Consider the following 18,459-nt stretch of genomic DNA (forward strand, 5'->3'; position numbering starts at 1 on the left):
TTGAACGCAAGACCTCAAGGATATTACCCCAAGCCCCCAAGCTATCCCGTAGGGGTCATTTGGTTGCGATGTTTTCTCGGGACATGGACAAGTAAAGCTATTATTTGTTACACAGATTTGAAATCTTTTCTTGGAAATAGTTTATTCCCAACCACCCCAACCATCCCTTATTTTCTGGACAAGGGTTTTCTTTACCATTCATGAATTTGTCCATAGGTTTTGTGCCAGACCCTCGTCTTTCTTCTTTTCAATAATTTTTTTAATGTAACTATTTACTTTGTTTTATTCCAATTAATTAATTAAAATTAGTTAAAATATTTATATTAAATTAATAATTAATAAAATAATATCAAAATTTTACCAATAATGTACTAAATTAATTATTATATTGTAATAAATTAACTTATTAAAGTGTATACTTAATTTTTTTTTTTATAAAAAATGTAATTAATTGATGAAATTAATAAGATGGAAATGATTAATTTTGTTAAATACATAGATAATTATTAAGATTGATTGCTAAATAAAATCAACAACATAAATTTAGACATATTATTTATAATATATTTATTAAAGGGTGACACTTAAATTAAAACATAATTGTTTAAAATAATTATTATTTTAACTTAATAAAGATAAATTAATTATTGTAAATTAATTATTGTAAGTTAATTTTGATTGATTTTAACGCTTTATACAAATATATCGTTTTGCTAAATATGTATATATTGAATTTTAGTTAAATAGCATTTAATATTAATTATTCAATTGATTATTGTGCTAAATTTCCAATATAGCTAAATTGTTAATTTAAAATTTAGAATGTTAATATAAAATAATTTAATTTATATTATTTATTATTTATTTAAATTTGATTTATTATTATTTCTAGAGTAATTACACAAAATAAACATATATATATAATTCATTTCAGGGACTCAAAGTTTATACCCTTAAATTAAATACTAAAACCAAATTCCTATTTAATTATTAACAAATATTAACACTTTTACTCTTCCTTCCTCTCTAGTATAAAATCTTACCATTCTTATTATATATTTAAAAATACATATTTATATTACATTATTTCTATAATTTCTTCTATTTTTTAAATAGAAAAAACTTCTAACTCAATTCATTGATAATTAAACTTAAAAAAATAACCTTCATTTCTTAATCTATTTCTTTTAGAATAATACCATTTTTATTTTCATCATGTCATCTTTCAACTAGTGATCATTAGAATAATACCATTTTTATTTTCGTCACGCTATCTCCCAATTAGTCATTAATGAAAAGCCTCATTCCCCGAAACCAAAGGATTATTATGATAAGGTACACAAACTTTGTATTTCAAAATTTTATTTTTATGATTATTATAAGATGTTTTTATGGCACATGTTGCATTATTAGTTGTTATATTTTGTCAATCAAAAAAGGAGGGGAAAAAGTCAAAAATACCAGATGGTACAAAGGATTAAACCAATGACCTATTTTTGGGTGCTCTAACTATTTAGTCTTCTTTGGCCACTATTCACATTATATTAATTTTCAATAATAGTTGAATTCTTTGATGTGTTGGTTTTTTTTTAACTTCTGGGCTTGTCTCTTGTCACTCCACAAACACTCAAATGTGCAAAAGTTAAATTCTTTTAATTAGAAAAAACATTTTCCAAATCTATTTTTAATTTGTTAACTTTTCATTAGACATTGTAAAGGATTTTCCTTAAAAAAAAAATGATTGAAGATCAAATCAAAGCATTTAAAACGTTAATTTCAAAATTGAAAACGGCTATACAAGATCAAAGATATTTTATATAATTTAGTAAAAAATTTGTTTCCTCGTAAGTTTTAAGCTAAAATAAATAAAAAGTCAAAAGTTAGTATAAAAAAATCAACATGAGCATAACTCAGCGGTATTTGAGATGTACTTCTCTATCCCACGTTAGTTGTAAAAAAAATGTGGATTTTTAAAAAATTTCTAAGAATTGTTCCATTGAAATCAATAGTTGTCCGATCTCCTACTTTATAATTATTAAACTATTCAAAATATATATATACTTATATATATGAAAAGGAAGGAAACATGAAATTTCTGGTTTGACATAATCAAAGATATTCTGAAAGTTGGTTTTTTTTTGTCTTCTAGAAAAAAGGAAAAAATGAAGAAGAAGAAGAAAAGAAAGCTGTTTTTGTTGGACTCTTTATCAGGAAAGTTGATTTAGGAAAGTTTGGAAGAGGAAATGTTAGGAAAGTTGGAGAAAATAGTATATTTATTTCCCAACTTGCCTTCGATATTATTCAACATATTTAGGAAAATAAAAGTTTTTTTTTTTTTGGGATTAAATATACTAATTTTATAAAAGCTCAACAATTATAGATTTATTAATAATTAGTTTTGTCTCAACCCTATAACTGTTACCTTTTTTCTCTTTCTTTTTCTTTTTTTTTTCTTTTCTTTTTTCTAAAGTCACTTTTTTTTTATTATGGTTTTGTTTTAGTATCAATTCACATCATTCTTGGTTTCTTCTTCTTCTCCCATGAAAGAAAATTAAATCTCATTTGGATTCTAAACATTTAATTTATTTCAAAATATCTATTTTAGTATTTAATTTTAAAATAATAGCACTATGCTTTCTGTTTATGCAAGAATTTGCACAAGGTTTGACCTAGTCAAGGTCGAACTCGGATGCCGGTAAGCACGAACTGTTTTGAACTGACCTGCACAAGAGGGCAAAATCTACGACGCTCAAGTTAAACAGTTCGGACTTAATAACAAGTTCGAGGAGAAATTTGATCCCTAGGATAAGAATGAGGTCCTCTAATTATAGGTGTGGGGTCCGACAGACCTCACGATCGACGATTATTTTTGTCGAGTCGCAGGTCAAACCTGTCGGATCACTCAGATTGAACTCAAGCAAATCGAACCGCTTAATAAATGTAAAGATTAAGAAAGCGACCAAGTCTTCCACCTCAGCAAATTCGAGGTGGAGCTGCCAATTTGAATAATTCACCCTTGGCCAAATCAACGTCTTCCACGTGGCATGCCAATAATTTCTTCCCCCAAACACTCTCTAAGTTTATAATATATATATATATATATATATATATATATATATATATATTTTAATCCCTTAATCTCAAAAGAACAAGTAGCCATATTGACCATATATTTTCTCACCCCATAATCATATCAACTAACTTTAATGAATATATACTAATATTATTAAAACCACAGTAAATGATCCAATAACCACCTTTTTTTTTGGTAATTTAAAAATAATATGATGGTTCCGTTGCTTTATTATTTCGTTTGTTATTAAGCAATCCCAAAATTTCTTTTCTTTTTCCTAGTTAAATTATAAAAAAAAATATAAATAAATATTTTATGGTCAAGTTTACGATGAGTACACTCTTTGGAAGGAAGAGTTGTACAATTTTGGTAGGAAAGGAGAGGAGCCGTCGACTTTCGAAAACTATTAGTAAAGTGTTAATGCACCCCTGTCATCTTTCTAAAGCAACAAGCGAGAAAGTTGCCAATTTTTTAATAACAAAAAAGGAAAGAGGGGACAGGACTCGATTATATGCCCAAACATCACATGCCAACAGATGTGGTCACCATCATAGGTACTCAAGATATTGTGTCTGGAGAGGTAGATAGATAGGACTACTAGTTGCTCGATAAGGCCCTAGCTTTATTGTGAGTCGGTTCCTCGTTCAATTCTTTCGAAGTAATTTGATCATTTTCCTCGTGAAAATCTCCTCCCTTCTTCCATTCCGTCCCGAAGAGTAACTGGGACCAATTCAGTCACGTTTCCATTTAGCTGCTACCCACCCTACTTATCCCAACTCTAAAGGCAGCTACTGACTCGATAGCTTAAGTTGAGTCGACTGTGATTCTTCTTGTTCTGCTGTGAATGGTCTCGTTATCGTATTCAGTCATTTTTCCGGCTTCCGTGTTAAATCCAAAATAATGGTAGGTCATTATGTTTTTATTTCAAGGGGCAGACATCATTAATTTGCAATAATTAATAACTAATAAGATACTAATGAACTACAATCATAGTACTAAAAAATGAACTAATAGTCATTGAAAAGATTCACTCATTAACTACTCATTGATTTGTTTGTCAAATTTTTAATATATTTGCAAATTTTTTTTAGAATATTACTTTACATGTGGGGCGGTAGAATAAGTACAACAAGTGAGTGTGGGAGATTCGAAGTCATGAACTTTTGGTCAGAGACAAATGTCAATTACCACTGAGCTAAATGTTGGCAAAACCTAGGATCTTTTTGTGTAAGTAGTGGCAGATCTAGAATTTTATGTCGGATGCTTAAATTCTTTTTAACACAACTTATGGGGTGAAGATTTAAATTCACGACCTTGTGGTCGGAGATAGATGCCTTAACCAATTGATTTATGCTCAGGTTAGCAGGGGCTTAAATTTATATATAAATAATTTCAAATATATATACACATTAGTTTATACGCTTCCATATTAAGTTGAATAAATTACAAATTTGTCCTTTAACTTTAAAATTTGTGTCTAATATTGTTCCTAAACTTAAAAAAAAATGTCAAATAGGTCTCCAAACTTTTAATTTCGTTTTTATTAGGCTCTTTGACTTAAAAAAAAAGTCTAATTAGACTATGGAAATGTTAATTAGACAAAAAAATTGAAAATTCAAACACCTATAATTATAATTAATAAGTCAAAAGTCTAATTAGACTATGGATATATTAATTAAACAAAATAAAATTGAAAATTCGAACGCCTATAATTATAATTAAAATTGAAAGTTTATTACACATTTCTTAAAGTTTTCAAACCTATGAGATACAACTCTGAAAGCTCATGAAAATTAAACTCATAATTAAACAAGTTTGTTGAACAGAAGTATTATTATATTGTTGAATAGAAGTATTATTAAATTTTCTATATAAGTGTAAAAGAAAGATAATGCAATTTAGAAAGATTATTATTTTTCATAATGATAGATATTTGGAGATAGATTTAAATTTTATTTTTCTAAAAAAAGATAACATAGATATAAATCTATAAGATATAGAAGTCTAAATTATTTAGAAAATTAAAAATAAGAACTTTATATAAAATTAAAAATTATATAAAAAACAGAGCTTTTAAAGAGTTTTGTCGATTTTTTTAGACTCTACAAAATTCAAATTAAAAATTATATAAAATAAGAATATCGAATCTCGAAAATTTGATGATTTAGAAAGAATAAATAATATATTGGTACAATAATTTATAGAAAAAATTAATATATAAATTAAGAATAAAATTAGTCTTAAATTCAACCATTAGACCAAAGAGATGATAAATGCATATGTATAAATTGAAAAGAATTTCTTTTAGGTTTAAAGCACGGTGGAGGCGGCACCATTTAGAAGTGTTAAAAAAGAAAATTACTTGTATAAAATTATGGTTGAATATCCCACCTATATATATATATATATTTAAATTGACATATTTGTATAAAAAAATTTCCAATCTCTCTATAAAAAAAATAAAGATATATATAGGTATCGAGAAATCTACTACTGTAATGAGTCGAACATGGGCTCCGAAGGACTTGGGGCGTGCATGCCTCTAAGCAAATGAGGTTGTTTGAAAAATTCAACTAAACTATTAAGATATATGGCAAAGTTCGGAGGGCTCGAACCAGTTCCTTAGACCTACATTAATCTATCCTTAAGTATAAGTAGAGATGTCTTAACTACTAAGTTATATTGCTATTGCTACTGTATTGGTGATTATAGTTTAGGTTGCTATTTCATATAAGATTCTATCTGATTAGCTCAGGCTAAATTCGCAGCTATATCAATTTAATTTCATTTGAACCTACCATCCAACTAAACTCAAACAAACTTAATCATATCTCCCACTTAATATTGATCCGTTCTTTTCAAAATATTAGACGAGTAAAAATCCAAATGTACAGTGGGGTGATGTGCTTCAAGTGCGATATAAGAGGGGCTCATAAGCTTACATTTCTTTTCATCTCAATTTAATCCTAATATACCAACTCTCGTTATGTGAGTGGTATAAAGCTTTGAACTTTTTTTTTGTAATTTGGGTAGGAGAGAGAATTATTTGTGATTTTTATTAGATATCCAAAATATGAATTAAATTTATCCGAACCATTAGCTTAAAACTTTTGGGTTGAGGGGTATTTATTCATCTTAACATGGTATCAGAGCGGAAAGTCCTGCGCACAGGTGAGAGGGAGTATACCCAAACCATTAACTTAAGTTTTTGGGTTGAGGAATAGTTTATTCATCTTTAAAATTTTAATATTTTTTGGTACAATAAATTTTTTCTCTATGATAAGTTTTAACTTTGTTTCGATTTGGAAGTTTTCCACGTAAATTTTTATATCTCTTCATCCATTGTTAGAAATTTCTTTTATTTCTGAATTATTTTCTACTTATTCCGTTGACAAAAATACGAGATTTTCCCGAACAATGTTTCGGGATGATCTTAGTTTCCCTAGAAGGCCCACTATTTGGTCAGCAAAAACGACATTTGGGATCCCCCACACCGCAACTAGCCGCCTCTTAGCCCTAAGCATGATTGTTTGACCCACGTGCCTTATAAATTTCCATTATTCTTTAACCACCAACTTTGTAATAAAATATTTTCATACATATCTTCCCATTTCTCTCTCTCTCTCTTATAAAAACATATCTCATCTTTCCTTGGCCACAAATCCCAAAACCCACAACAATCTCTCCTCTCCCCAAACCCCCAATTAAAAGAAAATGGAATTTGATAATGATCTGTTTGGCTACCCAGAAAGTTTCTTGTGGAATAATGACTTGCCTTTTCCCGGGAAAGAAAATGAGAGCTATTCCCACCAATGGTTTGACTTCAATGACTCGGAAGAGATCCTGCTTGATATGCTTGCCGCGACGGCTGGAGGGCCACCGTCATCGCCGGATTCGAGCTCTTGCTCGACTCCGGCGGTGAATGTCAAGGAGGAGTTGGAAGAAGGGAGTTTGAGCGATCTTGTGCAAGAAGACCATGCAAAGAAGGAGGAGAGGGCGTATAGAGGAGTGCGGCGGCGGCCGTGGGGAAAGTACGCGGCCGAGATAAGAGACTCGACGCGACATGGAGTGAGGGTGTGGTTGGGGACGTTTGAGAGTGCGGAGGCTGCGGCATTGGCCTACGACCAGGCGGCATTTTGCATGAGAGGGGCGCTGGCTACACTCAATTTTCCCGTGGAGGTCGTTCGAGAGTCGCTGAGGGAGATGAAGTACCGGTGGGAGGCGGGGTGCTCGCCCGTGGTGGCGCTCAAGCGGCGCCACTCGATATGGAGGAAGAAGATGGCGGAGGAGGAGAAGATGGAGAAGAAGATGAAGAAGAAAAAAAGTGTAGTTGTTTTTGAGGATTTAGGTGTTGAGTATTTGGAAGAACTACTAAGTTTGACTTCTTAATTCTCATTGAGAGATTCTTTATCCTCATTCTTTCTTTATTTCAATTGATTAATGTATTAATATTTTTTTTATGGGTCGAATGTTCAAATCTTCAGCCAACATTTATAATTATATATTTGTAGAAAATTAAAAGAAAAAAAAATTCATTCCCTATGATAATTTTTTTAATTTTATATAAAAATATTTGTTGGTTTCTCTCGCTATGATACAATGGCACGTGACTGTCGTAACTATATATGAGAAAAATTTAGAAAATAATTTTTACTCTGCATTTAAGGATTATGATAGTGATATACTACCCTGGCAGTAGACACACTTCAAATATAATCTTTCCTTGTAGGCCAAATAATTATACAAATGCTTGAGAATTCATTACAATAGTTCAAATCAATTGGTTGACCTCAAAGTTGTTGTAATGAGGAAAAAAAATTCTTATATCTACGAGTGATGAGTGTCCACTAATTACGGTCCCTTTATTCAATCAACTATCCTTTGAATGATATAATTATTAATTACATATCGTTGATTAATTTCTTTTGAGTTCAATAAATATAGGATGAAAGATCGAACGCTTTCAACCCTCAAGAAAGCTTGTTTGATCCTGAAAATGATCAACTTCGGAATCCACACAGCTCGAAACAAAGAAGACAATCTTTCTTCATTGGGAAACCTGCAAAACAAGGTTATCACTCCGATGAGCAAATCAGTCTCAATCCGAACTAAGCTCTAAGTACAAATGGATTCACGTACCTTGTAAAAGAGGTAGACATCTTTATCTACAAGGATAATCTCCAACAAGGTATAACGGTCATCCTACTACCCATGAAATGCAGCGTGTTGTCGGAGTTGGTGTGTCGTTGACATCCATGTGGATACCTTCAAATAGATCGGCTCATACCTTGCATAGGTCGGCCGAATAAGCTTATTTGATAGCTCAGTTCGGATGATATATACCGAGCTGGAGAAACTTGATAATTATTGCTTATTCTAATGGAAAACACCTGTTAGCCTCCAACAAAAGTAATAGATGTCTTATCCACTGTATTATGTTCGGATTGAGAATTAAAAATTCATAGCACAAAATATTAAGGATTTGATAAGTATATGATTTTATTTTAGATTTATATTTTTAATAATTAAGCTCATCAAAATTATTTATACCTATGATTTTAATTTGATGTTGTTATTTTTTTTTTAATACTTCACAAATCTTAACTGAATTCAAACAAAATATTAAATTATTTGACCAAATAGTTTTAAATGCCTTCAATTTAGTCTCTATTATTTGAAATTAATTAGTCTTTATAATAATTCGTTTAAATCTCATAATAATCACCATAAATTGTTTTTTACCCCATGAAAATCCACTATTTTTCATAGTTTTTACATAGCCATAAATCCGATACATTCAACTAACACAATCGCCCAAATAGACATGTTCTTGATTTCAAGAAAAATAAAAACAAAAAAACTTGCAAAACTTAATCACAAAAGACTATCATTTTCCCCCTTCGAGAAGATTTGAAGTCATACACATTTTTTTTTCTATTGTTATAAATTATATTAGTATCTCTCTTTTTTTTCTTTTTTAATTCAAGAGGCATTTGACTTATTATTATTGTTATATTTGAGTTTAATAATCATGAGACAAATCATGAACTTTTTGAATTGATATTAAGTTGTCTTATCAACTTAAACTATGTAACTCCATGGTAAGACGAACTTATAGTTAAAATATGATTTACTTATTTCAAACTTTATATGTTTTCTTAATCGGTTAAACCCATTGAATATAGAAATTTGTATTTGTGAAATGCATGAAATAATTTTTACAAATTATAATATATCAAAAAATTAATATTAAAGATCGATGGTACGTAAATTTAGATTATTATATCATTATTGTAAATTAATCGTGATCCAAATACCAATATCAACATATCTCAAATATATATTCTCCAATACCAGTTAGAAAAAAGAAAATTCCTAGAAAGCTAGAACTAAAATTGAACCAAAACTTACAACTTTATTAATTAAACCAAATTTGGTACGTCATAAAGACAAAATCAACTTATTATTTGATTTAAATCAACTTATTATTTGATTTAAATCAATTTGACAGAATTTTGAAATGTTTTCTATTTCACAAACAATTCAATCTTATGTCACCAAAGTTGTTGCCATTTGAATGAAAATATGATAGACTCTTTCTTAACATAAAATTGTAAAAATTTAATTATGTATCCTACAAAACATTATAACTTCTAATTTAAATATATATATATATATACAATACAAAGTGTGTGATATTTATTGTTCTACATGTAAAAGAATATTTTACATATCATTTATCATATATTTGAATTTCAGCTTGATTTGAATTATGCTATTTTTAAAAATACATATTTATATTATACTATTTTTATAAATGTTTTCAATTTTTAATTAGAAAAAACATAACCTTTCCTTCTTACCTTCGAGGACCATTTTCATTTTTATCATGCGATCTTTCAACCATCATAGTCATTAATGATAGGCTTCGAAACTAAACATTTATATTATTGAATGATTATTATAATAATGGTATAAAAATTTGTTTTTCAAAATTTTTATTTTATGATTATTATAAGATGTTTATATGGCACATGTTTTTATTTTTAGTTAGGTTGTTATATTTTGTCAACCAGAAAAGGAGGGAAGAAAAAGAAAGTCATTATACCATATGGTACAAAGGATTAAACCAATGACCTATTTTTGGGTGCTACAAATATTTAGTCTTCTTTGTCCACTATTCTTATATATTAATTTCAATAATAGTTGAATTCTTTTAATTAAAAAAGAAAACTATTTTTAGAATGTTTTTAAATACTTTTCAAGTATTTTCTTTCCATAAACTTTGATCATGTCAACATATCCTTAATTTTATGTGCTTGAAGTTGGAGTCTCTCTAGGAAAACTTCCATAAAGTTTAATTTTATCAAATTAATTCTTAATATAAATAAATCGTATTTTTTTTAAAGAAAATATTGCAGATGAAGAGTGAGAATTTGAAACCACTACTTATAAAAAGAAGTAGAATTCCTACACCATGTCTTAGCCTACTTGTCAGCATTTACGGTCTCTCGAGAGGCGATGTTTAGTATAGATATCTATCTACTTAAATATAGTGCTATATTTATAGGTTGGAAAATTATTAAACATTCTTAGCTTAGCCAATGATGAATTACAATTAAAGTAATAAATTTATTTAATTATTATGTCAGTGAACTAAACTAAACTATTTCATGACATGAACAATCAATGATTTGCTTAAATATAAATTCACTGTATTAATTATGAGCCCACATGAGTTTAGCTAAATGGTAATTGGTACTTATCTTTGATCAGGAGGTCATGAGTTCGAATTACAAACATAGTTAGTTGCAAAATGCTTAGATTTCTTAAGTCTGAATTGGTTTGGAGTCTCCTAGTCATACTGGTTGTAGAGGAATCCATTTGAAAAAAAAACCCAAAACACAGACAAGCGAACCAGTTTGGTTGGATGATTTAAACATAAAAAATGATCTCAATTCCTGAAAACCAAAACGTGAGAGAATCGAAAATTTTCTTGTTCGATAATATAGAAGAATAAACCAAACCGCTCTTTTATCCCTCGAAATCGAATAGCCATTCAATTCTCTAGGTGGCCTCCTCAAGTTTTTTGATCAATTGCTCGCTGTCTTCGTCTCCGTCTCTTCTTCTTTGGTGAAGAATAATAGCTTCCCTGGCGACCCGGAAAATGAAGAACAATAGCTTGAAAGTGAGAGGGAAATTAACTGGACCAAGAAATTGAACCCAATCGATGGACCAAAACGAGCCAACCCATACTGAGTGTGTGGTTTTCCATTTAGGCTAACACTAAGTCACAACATTGGGTCATATTAAAAACAAATCTTATTAAATATAAAAGCAATAAAGAAAGACAATCTTAGTATTAATAAAAAATATTTTAATATTGAAATCTAAATATATAAAATACGAAGGTTTATGAAAAATAATTATCAAAACGACCCTGAAAACAATCCCTCACAAGTTTGGTCTCTCGTTGGATTTCATGTTTCTTGCCTCGGAGGTAATTTTGGGATTAGTTCATAGATGGTCTATTTAGAAATCATAATTACGTAAAAGAATGGAAAAGTATAGAATTTAAACTTTTGTCATGAAACAATTCTTAGTTAGATAGTACCCATAACACAAATTGCTAATTTATTATAAGATCCATCTCAATATTAAATAATTATTAAAATATAAAATTGGTAAATTGGGAGGCCAAATCCCTTAAAATAATAAAAAAATCTCAAACCCCAAAAAAACATCCATTTTCGAAATCCACCCCTTTTTTCTTCCTCGTTTTTCTTTTCTTCCTCCGACAGCCGATTTTCCTTCCTCCGACCCTCCGTTCCTCTTCTCCGACCATCCGTCGCTGTCTGTCTTCCTCTCTGGCCGGCTCCGTTTTTCAATTTTTGATTTCACGTGAAATATTGTATATGTGAGGATATATAGTATAGTGATTTGATTATGATATATATTATAACTCAACTTGTATATATATGCAAATATATACTATAGTGATTTTGAAGGTATATATGCAGATATATAAGTGGATATATCTTATAACTCAACTTGTATATATGCAGATATGCAGATATATACTATAATGATTTTGAATGTATATATGCGGATATATAAATGGATATATACTATAATTTTGAATATATTTTTTGAATATGCGGCTATATGTTTATTGAGCTTCAAATGATGTTTATTTGATTTTAAATTGTCCGGAAAATCAATGAGTAAATTAAGGTTTTGAAGGAGTGAATTAAGTGATTTGTGTTGAAAATTAGTATGGAACCCACAATAATTAAAGGATTATGATAATAATTTATGGAATTAAATCTTTTATATTTAAAAAAACAAATAACTGCAATAAATAAGGGTAAAATCGAAATTAAAATAAAATCCTATTATGCAGAAATCTAAAAGTGTAAAATTAGAAAATTTTATATATTTATGTAAATAAGTTTCTAAAACAGTCATCCGAAGACATTATCTCAGTAATTTTCCATTTGGTCCTATTTTATTTGATCGAACCATTTGGCTCCTCTCACTTGGGCTTTTTTTTTCATTTTTATCTAGATCGGTACCTTTAATATAAACTAGTTAGTATCACGTGCAATGCACGTGGTTATAAACATTTTAATATAATATTTCTAACAATTTAACATATAGAATAACAACTCAACAGAACTCTTAAATATACTAATATTTTGTTTCAAATAAAATATAATTTAATATAATATTTCTACAAATTTAACATATAGAATAACAACTCAACGGAACTTTTAAATGGTACTAATATTTTATTTCAAATAAAATATATTATTATTTGTTGACATTTTCAATAAAAAAAAAGTACAGTCTTCAAACTAAAACCAATAAAATAAGAGGTATAAAAAACATTGAATATACTATAAAATTGAAATAATTAATGTGGTTATCAATTTTTGATAATCAAGTCTATTGTTAATTGAGACATAATAAATTAAATCAAATTATGTAACTAAAAATTCGAACAGTAGTGAAATAATTGGTTAGATTCTCAAAATTATAATTAAATATTAAATGATTGGAACAAATAAAATTACTTATTTTTACTCTTAAGCTACTTTCTAAAATTGAAAAATCAAATATATTTTTTCTATTTTTAAAAGGATAAATATAAATTATACTACACCATTTAAATATAATAATAATTAAAAAATACAATCTATACCTATTGGCACAATTATTAACAACTTTCTTAATCTAAATATGGATACAATTTAAAAAATGGATGGTGTAATTAAATATATTAAGGTAATATTATGTAGTTAAAGAAATAATGTTTTGATATTAAAATTAAAAATAAAATAGACACAATACAAAAATTGAAGTTTATGACGTAAATATAAATTAAACCAAAATAGTAAATAAGAAAAAAAATAACATAATCTTATCTAACTATATGAATGAGAATATGTTTCTTTCATTTTAAATTTATTAATTATTAGTTTCAATAATTATTTTTTAAAAATATTTTTAAAGTGAGAACTTTATATTGCTCTATCCTGAACTTCTGCCTAGTGCCCATAACTTCAATGCAAAATTCATTTGAACAGGACAATTCTTATTCGTTGTCAATTTTTTTTTAAAAGAATACAACAATAATCTTTTTGTGTGTTTTCTTAAATTATTTACTCATTCTTTTATCTTTTCTATATTATGTAATAAGGAAGAATGAACCAAGATTAAAGAATTGAAATTTGAGAAAGAAATTGAATACTATGTACTGCCATGAAGTCATTTAAAAAACGTGAGATAAAGAATCATATGACCAAGAAAAATAAAATAAGAACAACAGCAATCAAAAAGTCATATTGAGATAAATAAGAAAACTAATACTAAAATATAAATCAAACGTGAAAGAACATTAACTAAATATTAAATCAAACTTGAAAATAATATTAACTAAATATTAAAACACGAATGTATCATGAATATATACTTAAAAGTAATCCACATAAAAATATTAAAATAATCTTAAAAAATATTAAAATAATCTAAAAAAATAAAAATTGAAGATAATACGAATACATAATTTTGGTATTCTACCTTTTAATCGATTAAATATGTTTATAGATTCTAAAAATTCTTTTGACATGGTTTAGTTTTAAGATAAGAATTATCTTCATTAATATTTTGGAAATAAGTTTTAGGTCATAGGAGAAAAAGATATAATCTTTCATTTTATAGATTATTTGTTATGGCGCCTATACGTGGATAGATACATCTCTTCATCACAGAGTTACTTTTCATCGGATTAACTTCTCTCAACACACCTTTTTACTCGAATAGTTACGACTCTTTTGGATTAAACTCCTTGTTTCATCGAATGGTTACAATTTTTTTGGATTTGTTATCTCAACAGGCACTTTAACTCGAACAGTCGTGTCTCTCGTAGAAATTTAAAGAATAAAATTGGTATTATTTAAAAGTTGGGGACAAAATAGAGAGGTAAAGATTCTCTAGCCGTAGCTTCATTGAGATATGGTACAGATATATTAATATTAGACAAGTTTTTGCCCAAACTTGAACTTTACACATTTCGCAAACAACTCCACGCTCTGATTTTGAATCTAATCCCGCTTCAGTTTCCAAGTATTTTCTCTGTTCAGAAGACGAAATAAATCTTCATTTCAGTTTCGATTTGGATGTAAAGCGCTTTCGACGGATTACGAGTTTCTTATTCAGTGAGTTCCCATATTTCTTTCTTTAAATTATTACTAGTTCACTGTGATGTCACATAAATTTTCGCGACTCAAAGACTAAATTGAAACTTTTAAAACAATTGGGATTAAATTGAAAAAACATCAAAAATTAGAAACTAAATTATATATTTAGCCAACAATTTAAAAGCAATAGGAGATTGAAAGAATAATAATAAAAAGAAGCTCCAACTTTGAGACGAGCTTTGGGGTGGGCACAGGTACCTTTGGTATAGGAGAACAAAGCTCCAACTCTCCGTTACCAAAAAAGATTATAAAGTAAAAAATAAAATAGGAAGAAGACTAGATTACAAAAAATACCCCTAAAATTTGCCTTCTATTTCAATATACCACTGTCATTTCAAAAGTTTCAATATTACTCGTAACTTTTCATAGACATCTTAAAAAATATCTTTTGGACAAACATACATTAATATTTTGAATGAAAAGTTGACATGATAGAATCTAGAATAATATGTCAATTAACGAAAAACTTGCTTGAAAAAATGTCACTACAACAAATTTGACATTAAGGTGTCATCTTGAACATTATTAAAGATCAAATTTGTTGAAGTGTCAATTAATTGTTCTCGAAAAACTCTATTAATTACCATCTTTTGTTTAAAATATTAATAAATATTCCCTTACGAGAAGTTAAAAGGTAATATTGAAACATTTGAAAGAATAAGGATATTTTTAAATAAATGTCAAAAGTTTAGAGGGTTATTTTATTTTATTTTTTTTTAATTTAGCCTAAAAAGAAAGTGCTTCATTCAGGGGCATTTTGGTAAGAAAAGTGATATTTTCACACACAAAATTCAGAATCGATAACTTTAAACAATTTATCTGATTTGTTCCAAATGAATTCGCATTATCTTATTCCAATATTGAACAGATTTTCGTATTTGAGAGCGCACTTGGTTGTTTCGAATCGAAGAAATCATAAAATTTCCCCCAATTTTTTTAGGGTTTGTAGGTTTTCGTTTAATTATTCCCGCGAGAATATGGAATCTGAAGGTAACCGTTGGATTCCTCTCGTTTTTCCTTCATTCACCATGCTCTCTTTTCTTCTCAAGTTGAATTTTATAATGAATCGTTCAATTCACGCCATTAGATTTTGGAAAATCCATGCTTCAGGTCAAAAGACTGCCACAAATCCGTCCGCCATGCTCGCAGGTCTTCTCCTCCATTTTCTTCAGCACGCCATCAATCACCAATCTCAGAAGCTCACCTGCCAATCTCATGCTCAGGTTATTACTCGTGGGTTGGAACAAAATTCTTTCTTGATAACTAAACTTATTTCTGCATACTCTATTTGTGGTAACCTCAAGGAGTCAACTCTAATATTCGACTTGGTTTCGACTATAACTATTTATACATGGAACTCCTTGATTAATGCATTTGTTAAGAATTATGTGTTCCATGGGGCATTTGATCGTTTTAAAGAAATGCAGCAATGTGACATAATACCGGACCACTTTACACTATCCACATTAGCAAAAGCATCCACCGAGATCGGGAATGTGGCTGTTGGGAAATTGATTCATGGAAAGAGCATACGACTTGGGTTCATGTTAGATATTGTTGTTGCCAACTCCCTCGTATCAATGTATTTTAAGTACGGGGAATGCGAAGCATCCCTAAAGCTGTTTGATGAAATGCCTGAAAGAAATTCAGCCTCATGGAATGTTCTATTAGCTGGCTATGCAAGTTCTAGTGATTGTTTCTATGTTAAGGAAGTATGGGAAGTTGTTAGAAGTATGCAGACCGATGGAATAAAACCCGATGCATTTACTATTTCGAGTACTCTGCCTTTATGTGGTGACCCCATCGGGAAATTGAGTTATGGGAAAGAGCTCCATTGTTATATGGTGAAGAATGAGTTGGATCTTGATTTTGGCTCAAATGTTCATCTTGGCTGCTGCTTGATTGATATGTACTCAAGGGACAATAAGGTCATTGCTTCTAGATATGTATTTGACCAAATAAAGAGTAAAAATATTTATGTTTGGACAGCAATGGTAAGAGGTTATGTACAAAATGAAGATCCAGACAAGGCATTGATTCTTTTCCAGGAGATGCAGATGAAGGATGGAATAGTTCCAAATAGAATATCCCTTATTAGTCTCCTTCCTGCTTGTAGCTCACATGCTGGATTGATGAATGGAAAACAAATCCATGGTTTTGCTATCAGAAAAGAATTTAATGATGATGTATCTTTGTGCAATGCTTTGATTGATATGTATTCAAAATGTGGTAGCTTGGAGAATGCAAGGAGAGTCTTCGAGTCTGATTCCTTTTGTAAAGATGCAATCTCTTGGACTACGCTAATTTCTGCGTTCGGGTTACACGGACGAGGCAAGGAAGCGATAAGACTGTATAATGACATGGTCGAACTTGGGATCAAGCCAGACCCAATTACTATAGTTGGAGTTTTATCTGCTTGTGGCCGGTCTGGTTTGGTAAACGAGGGTCTCCAAATATACAGCACCGTAGTCCAGGAATTTGGAATCAAACCAACTGCCGAGATCTGTGCTGTCGTGGTCGACTTGCTGGGAAGTATAGGGGAACTTGAACAAGCATTGAGCTTTATCAAAACAATGCTGGTGGAACCCGGTCCGGGCGTCTGGGGAGCTCTTGTTTCTGCTTCTGTAAAATACAGGAACTATGAGATGCTAGAATTGGCTTACAGATCCCTTGTTGAGTTGGAACCAGAAAATGCTTCTAATTTTATTTCACTGTCAAATTTGTATGCTTCTGCCAGCAGATGGGATGTGGTAGCTGAGCTAAGAAACACCATGAAGGAAAGAGGTCTAAGGAAGGCAGCTGGGTGTAGTTGGATTGATATTAATACAAAGACTCATTGTTTTCATGTTGCTGATAAGGCACATCCAAGTTCCAAGTTGATTTATCAAGTTCTAGACCATGTTTTTATTATAATGAAAGAACCTCACTGTTATGATGATTTAGGGTATGTTTGAGATCGATTTTGGTACAGTCAGAATTACTTTTATCATTTTCTAAAATCATTTGTATATCATTGTCAAACAATTCTCATTTTCTAAAATCATTTGTATATCATTGTCAAACATAGGCAAATTTGGGAGTCACAAAATCACTTTTTCTCATTCGAAAAGCCACTCATTTAGATTTATAATATTTTACAATGATATAATAGTGATACAAAATGCCAACATAAATCTTGATAATGCCAAAATCAGTCACAAAAATGCCCTTAGAGCATTTAATTTTCTAAGCCTTTTTTTCAGGATCTTCTCTACTATATAGTTTGTACAATAACTTAGGAGGATCAAAAGGTGACTAGAAATTAGAGTTGAATAGGGTCAAAGTAAATGTAAAAGAGTCTAAAAGGAATGAGTTCAAATCATGATGTCCAGATTTAACATCTTATGAATTACCCTGGCGACTAAATGCATGTATACGACATTCTGGATATTAAAAAAAAGGAATTAAAATCTAAAAAGGTCTCTCTTCCATATTGATACAAATTTATTACTGGTTAACTTTTAAATTTTCTTTTGTTTATTACTTCAGTTATAGCATAACAAGTAATATGTTTTTTTTATAAACTTAAATCTGTAGATTTATAGTCCAACCTTTAAGATTAGGCAATACCCCTCGAACAATAGG

At 29.5% G+C, this 18,459-nt stretch overlaps 1 protein-coding gene and 1 pseudogene across 2 annotated transcripts; both read left to right on the plus strand.

Annotated features, from left to right (window-relative positions):
* Nucleotides 1–6,744: 6,744 nt before the first annotated feature.
* LOC148208894 (ethylene-response factor C3 pseudogene) lies at nt 6,745–7,573 on the plus strand (annotated as a pseudogene).
* An 8,079-nt stretch (nt 7,574–15,652) lies between these two features.
* LOC111013411 (pentatricopeptide repeat-containing protein At3g12770) lies at nt 15,653–17,936 on the plus strand. Of its 2 annotated transcripts, none has more exons than XM_088116898.1 (2): nt 15,653–15,825; nt 15,923–17,936. In XM_088116898.1, exon 2 carries the CDS (start codon nt 15,975–15,977, stop codon nt 17,787–17,789), a length of 1,815 nt encoding a protein of 604 aa, XP_087973024.1. In that variant the 5' UTR covers nt 15,653–15,825; nt 15,923–15,974; the 3' UTR covers nt 17,790–17,936. The 2 variants fall into 2 exon arrangements, with proteins under 2 accessions (XP_087973024.1, XP_022143534.1); XM_022287842.2 differs by having other exon boundaries at nt 15,654–15,825; nt 15,946–17,936.
* Nucleotides 17,937–18,459: the final 523 nt, after the last annotated feature.

Source organism: Momordica charantia, assembly GCF_013281855.1.
Source record: "Momordica charantia cultivar OHB3-1 chromosome 9 unlocalized genomic scaffold, Mcharantia_2.0 BLBB01000009.1, whole genome shotgun sequence".
NCBI lineage: Eukaryota > Viridiplantae > Streptophyta > Magnoliopsida > Cucurbitales > Cucurbitaceae > Momordica > Momordica charantia.

Coding starts and splice junctions, on each gene's coding strand:
- LOC111013411 (XM_022287842.2), top strand. CDS start 15,669: ATGAATTCGCATTATCTTATTCCAATATTGAACAGATTTTCGTATTTG. Junction 15,826..15,945: donor CGAGAATATGGAATCTGAAG/GTAACCGTTGGA, acceptor TCCATGCTTCAG/GTCAAAAGACTGCCACAAAT.